The following is a 6,000-nucleotide window of genomic DNA, read 5'->3' as shown; positions in this document are numbered from 1 at the left end:
TATTTCTGCTTTTTGGAAACGATTTTCTGAATCATTCAGTAGTTTTTGTAATAATAATGACATTTAGCAACACTTCAAAATGATTCTCCAACATTTGCTGTTCAGACTTGATCTGTTCTTACGTGTGTGATATCCAGAATGAAAAACTCAGCTCAGGTAATAAAATGGGAGCTGAGCAGACTGCAGGGGCTTCATGGTCTCTGCTTTGATTCCATTAAAGTTCATTTGTCAGCTCTGAGTTGAGGATTTGAGCTGTTTCTCTCACAGGTGAAGAACACAGATCCTTCCTGGAATCATTCTTTAAGCAGAGTTCATGCTTGTAACTGTCATTGTGTTATTAAAGTGAAAAGCCACAGCTAACGGTGTGGAGGCTGCAGAGCAGAAACCCACACAGCCCGTCTGCTGCAGGAGAGCAAGTTTGGATACAGTCAGTTTGTGCTTCACTCACACGGGTTGTTGTTTATCACACAATGAAAGTAGAATCAAATTCTTCATCTTGAAATCTTTATTATTCACACTTACAAACACAACTACACTGTTTGACATTTGAAAATCAACCAAAATAAAAACAAATCAAACAGAAAACTTGTGATAAAAATATACCTGATGATTTTTGTTACTACAATAAAAGTCACAATAAGTACAAAAAGAATTCTAACTCAGAGTAACAATACATGTAAAGATGTATTTATTTCAGATGATCTTCTAACTATTGAATAAAAAGCCAAAATAAGCACAACACATCATAACTAACATTTGTGATACTGATCAAAGTGATGAATGAGATGAATTGATGAGATCTGATGGTGAGAAAAGGCGAGCAGAAAACAGTCAGTCAGCATGTGTGCAGTTGGTGGACGCTCCCTTGTTTGTGAGGATCATCAGCAGCGAGAGTCCACAGCAGTACACCAGACTCTTCACTATCAGCACTGTGTACAGCAGGCAGAGCAGCTTCACCCTGCACTGAGACTGGAAGGACACTGAAGGACAGACAGACACAAAGAGACAGACAGACAGTCGGGTTATTCCTCTCAGATCAAGGAGAAAAAGTCCAAATAGAAACAGTCACAGCTTCTTCTTCAAGTGGATGAATTGATGTAGTGTTTGTGTCCACTTGGGGGCAGAAGAACTCCACAAGCAGCTAACAAACTGATCTCTGACATATTATGGTCTGTCTGCTGTTTGGTGCTGAGCAGCTAGTGTACAGTGGCTTTATCAGAGCTTGTTGGATGAAGATTTGATCAATTAGTGCAACTTTAAGACTGAGTCCCTAAACTTGTTCCAGCTCCCTCATTGGACATTGGAGCTGTCCATGCAGAGAGGCAGCAGGTGATCTTACAGTCAGCTGGCTGCAGAGCTGGCAGGTCTGCTGGCTCTCTCTCTGGAGGACAGGAGGCTGCTGGAGCTGGAACCTCTGAAACAGAAAAGGAGTCAAATGTTTGGAGCTGCAGTGAGAAATGTCAGTCCTCTGCTCCTCTGCTCTCTTTGACAGCATCTCCACATGAAGCTGGATCACTGCTGAACACAGTCACCAAGCCTTCATTACCTTGTTGTGTTTGGGCCTCCACTGTGCCCCCCTCGTGCTTCACCCAACAGTTGTATTTATATGTGTTGGTTTCTTGCTGATGGATCAGTAAGATGGAGGCGCTGTGTCCCGACTCTCTGAGCTCCAGCTGCTCTCCCTCAGCAGGGGGCAGCTCCTCCGGTTCTCCGCCGTTCTTCTTCTGTCTTTTCCAGGAGAACTGGACCAGAGGAGGAAACATGGCTGAGGCCACACACAGCAGGGAGCTGTTCCCCTCCAGGTGGGCTCTGGATGCTGCTGGGTACACGCTCACCACGGGCTTCACTACCTGCTCATCTGAAGTTTGACAGCAGCAACAAGCAGCACAGACACACATTCACACAGTCAGCAGCAGCTTCCAGCACTGCACTGCATTCAGTCTGATCCTGGAAACTACATGGACTCTGATCACTAAACTACTCATCAATACAGCACAAAGTTCACTACATACACTGGATTCAGCTTCATATCAAACACAGTCATCACCTCATGTCATCATGGCTCACATGTGGAACACTCAGCATGTTTTCAAAAGTCAAATTAAATTCATTTCAGTTTAATTCGTCATGTGTTTACTTTTTATTCTTTGAAGTAACAATTTAATTAAGTCCAATTTTAAAATATATACAATTGTCTTTATGGAAGTGAAAATGTATTTTCTATATTAGTGCTTAGACATGATTTCAAACAGAGATACTCCTTTTTCCAGAAACACGTTCATGTCTTTTTTTCTCGTAATGTACTAATAATAAAATAAACAATAATTCCATATAATTCAATGTAAACAATGAAATATACATTTTTCAGACAGACATTCTGTCTCCATGTCTCCACACCGTACACACAATCACACTCCCCAAGCGTACTCTATACCCCAGGTCTAGGGTACCCTTGCGCCTGGAGAGGGAAACTGCACCCAGACCCAGGTGGTGTTACCCTTTTCCCTGTGGTGGAGAGAATCAGACCGCCCCGATTCCGCAGCAGCAGGGAGGCCCCACATTCCAGACCCCAATCGGATGGCCAACTCCTCCTCCCAGCCCCCCTGCCCCAACAGGCAACAGAGAACGGGGCTGTGTGAAGACTCCAAACCTCCCTGCGCCCACTCATATGTAGTGTTGATGTATGTGTGTTCTAAGGTGCATTTAAAACCCAGGAGGGCATGGAGCTACCTGACAGAGAGCAGCAGGTAAGCGCATAGCCCAGGGGTGGGCAATCTCAGTCCACGAGGGCCGGTGTCCCTGCAGGTTTTAGATCTCACCTTGGGTCAACACACCTGAATCACATGATTAGTTCGTTACCAGGCCTCTGGAGAACTTCAGGTCATGTTGAGGAGGTGACTTAGCCATTTAAATCAGCTGTGTTGGTTCGAGGACACATCTAAAACCTGCAGGGACACCGGCCCTCGTGGTCTGAGATTGCCCACCCCTGGCATAGCCCCTTCTGATAGCCCTCAATGTCTACGTGTATTTAAAATTGCGAGGTGGGCAACGACGCCAGGGGTGAGGTTGTACACCCTGATGGTCTTCTGGATGCCGTGTAGCGTGCCCACCCCCAAGGTCCTATATGTATGTGTTACGAGAGTGTGAGTAATGTGGATGTCTAAGTTGTGTGATAAAATTGAGGCACAGGCAGCCAGAAGGGGACAGAGGGGGGGATGCTTCCCCTGCACCCTGGTGACACACCTTTACCCCAAGGCCCTGCATGTGTGGGTGATTGTAGTGGTGCGGGAAGAGGGAGGCAGCTGGAGATGGGGAGGGAAGGAAGGGAGGGGCAAGTGGCCCCTCCCTGGGGCCAGCTCCCCCGCTGACCCCAGTAGGCACCCCCATACTCCGCAACCCGCTAGGGAAAGGGGGCCAAGGCTCATCCGGACCGGGGCCCAGTTCAGCAGCGCCGCCCGGCCCCACAGAGCCCAGGACAGCCCACCCGACCCCACCACAGAGAAAACTTGTGGGATTAAAATATTACCGTATGCCATGTTATACCCCTAATTAAAGATTGTGAAGTATTATGTAGTTTTAGTTTGCATTATTCTCCTGAATTAGAAGAAGGTGATAACTATTACATTTGTTAAACTGATTTGCATTACATTAGACTGCTGATTTATTGTGAATGAATGATATTGTTTTATAATGCATTATGCGGCTGAGTTATAAGAAATAGTGTTTTCAGAGAGTCATGATCTTATTTGTCTGATTAGAAGAAAGCAGAATATACCGGAGAGGTTTTCTGCCCCATCTCATCAGGAGCAGATAAACAGGGAGCCAAGGTCATAGCTTAGGCGCCGTGTGAGAGAAAGAATGTGAATGTTTAGGCTTTTATGAATAGGTGGGGGCCACTAGAGGCTATAAGAGTTTGAGCAATGCTCCACCATTTTGAGATCTTATGCTGTCTGCGTGCAGTGTTCATCTCCCACACGTGTGTTCATTAAAATCATCGTTTGACTCAACCCGGCCGGACCAGTGTTGTTATTTTGGTTTTCCTCTTGTATCCATCTCCAATATTTTGAACCCGTAACATTTGGGGGCTCGTCCTGTGGTATTGGGGTGGAAGTTGGAGGCTTGGACGGTCCGAGGTGGTCAGATGGGCAGACGTTATCCGGCAATCGAACTGAGTGGACAGGCGCCTTTATAAAAGAGATAGGCACTACCTGTTGATTTTATCCGAAGTGTGCCAAATTGGACATGGAAAATTAAAGTCTACTCACTGAAATTGCTGGTGGGTGTCTGTTTTGATTTTGGTGAAAATCTCATGAGAAGTTGAAGTTGAAATAATGAAAATGGAAGGTTGAAAGGGTTAAAGTCCCTTAAGAAAGGGTTAAAGTCCCTAAAAAACAGTGAAAGTGAGTTCGAGTCTCACGTAGGATATAGGGAATTGGTCATTTTGTGGGTTTGAGTCCCAAATTGGTCAGAAGGTTAAACCTGTGTCAGTCATACACTTCTTCTGAGGTGTTGATTGTTGCTTTAAAGTATTATAAATTGTTAAGAACGGCAGTTGGACTGCTAAGAAGCGCATAGCCCGGAATTTATGCTCCCTCCTTGCCGTAGGACACTCGGCATTGATCTATCGGCGAATAGGGTTAGTTCGGTTTGGCTTAACCGTGGGGTACAGGGCATCCCGGAATAAGCTAGGAGTTAGAGTCTCCTGACCGTTTGGAGCGGTAGTCTGCGCTTTTTTGGCCAGCAGAAGTTGGACTTCGGGCGTGTAACCTTAACTTAAAACTTCGGGAAAGCCTTGGCTGTGAAATGCCAAAAATAGAGCTTCAGGCAAAGGTTGGGTTGGTTGACGCTTTTAAATTCAGTTAGGGATTTTAGAGATTAGACCAGAAACAGTTAAAGCCTGATACTGGTGAATTGATCGCAAAAAACCTGGGGTTTATCCGCTGGGCGGTTATGGTAAATTTGTCGAAATTGTGTAGGTGCTAAGCTGTCAGGCCTGAGAGTGATTGTAAATATAAGACGTTTTTGTAATATAAAATAAGAGAGTTTGATGTGAAAGGAGGCTGTGTGTGTCGACAGCGCGCTGCAGCGCTGCGAGCTATTTTTAGACGGTGTGTGTGTAAACGCAAATGAGGAGGCGGTGAAACACTTAGAGTATTAGCGGCTTTATAGACATTGTTGCAAACAATGATACATGCCTGTAATTAAGACGCTGATTTTGCTGATTATAATATTACAAATAAAGTTTTGAATGATTACGGTGAATGTTTGATGTTTGGCTGGGTCTTGATATAGAAGAGACAAATGGTGCATGATTTAGACCGGCATTTCAGTCGGCAGGGTAAGACTGAGTGGAGGAGTTTGAGTGATAAATGTGGGAATGATTTGTTTCATTTTTGTGGTGTGAAGCAGGATTTATAAGATTTTTAAGTGGTTCTTGTTTCAATTGAATAATATAAGCAGTTACATTTGTTTTACTTTTTGGTTTTATCATAATATAGGGTGTGATTAAGCACGAATTTCACCACTAGATGTGGTGTAGTAATTTCATTTTATTTAGATAAAAGGCATGCTTATTTCGGGGTCGTGCCGAATGGAAATTTCACCTATAGGGGATCTTCTTTACATGAATTGCATTTGTCACAGTGAGTATGAATAAATGATTAAATACAGTGATTTTTTTTTGAGGGTGTGTGTTTCTAGGGATAATGACTACTGGTTTTGTACATTTATATTGAGGAGCGGATGATTGTGGCTGAGTGTGTGGATAGATAACGTGAAGACGGCCTTGCAGCTGCTGGGTGTGAGTAGCTGTGTGTGTGTGACAGGAACTCTGCATGCCCATAAAAGGCAACTGCCTGACTGTGTGAAGTATGCACCCAGAGAGAGAGAGAGTAAAATCTAGGCGGATGAAGCAAATGGATGTTTTAAGTAAAGAAATACTAATTGAATGTTTGAGTGTGTTAATACAGGTGGATGTCTCTCAACCTGGAAACCTGAGCA

General features: G+C 44.3%; 1 protein-coding gene across 1 annotated transcript in view; it reads right to left on the bottom strand.

Annotated features, from left to right (window-relative positions):
* Positions 1-487: 487 nt before the first annotated feature.
* Positions 488-6,000, bottom strand: part of LOC109200455 (uncharacterized) — a 37,137-nt gene continuing 31,624 nt past the window's right edge. The window contains exons 5-7 of the mRNA XM_019356028.2: positions 1,547-1,858; positions 1,340-1,414; positions 488-980 (exon numbers count right to left, since the gene is read on the bottom strand). Coding sequence (XP_019211573.1) covers positions 832-980; positions 1,340-1,414; positions 1,547-1,858 — 536 coding nt within the window. The 3' untranslated portion in view covers positions 488-831. The remainder of the gene's footprint in view (positions 981-1,339; positions 1,415-1,546; positions 1,859-6,000) is intronic.

Source organism: Oreochromis niloticus, unplaced genomic scaffold, assembly GCF_001858045.2.
Source record: "Oreochromis niloticus isolate F11D_XX unplaced genomic scaffold, O_niloticus_UMD_NMBU tig00000417_pilon, whole genome shotgun sequence".
Lineage (NCBI taxonomy): Eukaryota > Metazoa > Chordata > Actinopteri > Cichliformes > Cichlidae > Oreochromis > Oreochromis niloticus.
This window is presented reverse-complemented; position numbering and strand designations above follow the sequence as displayed.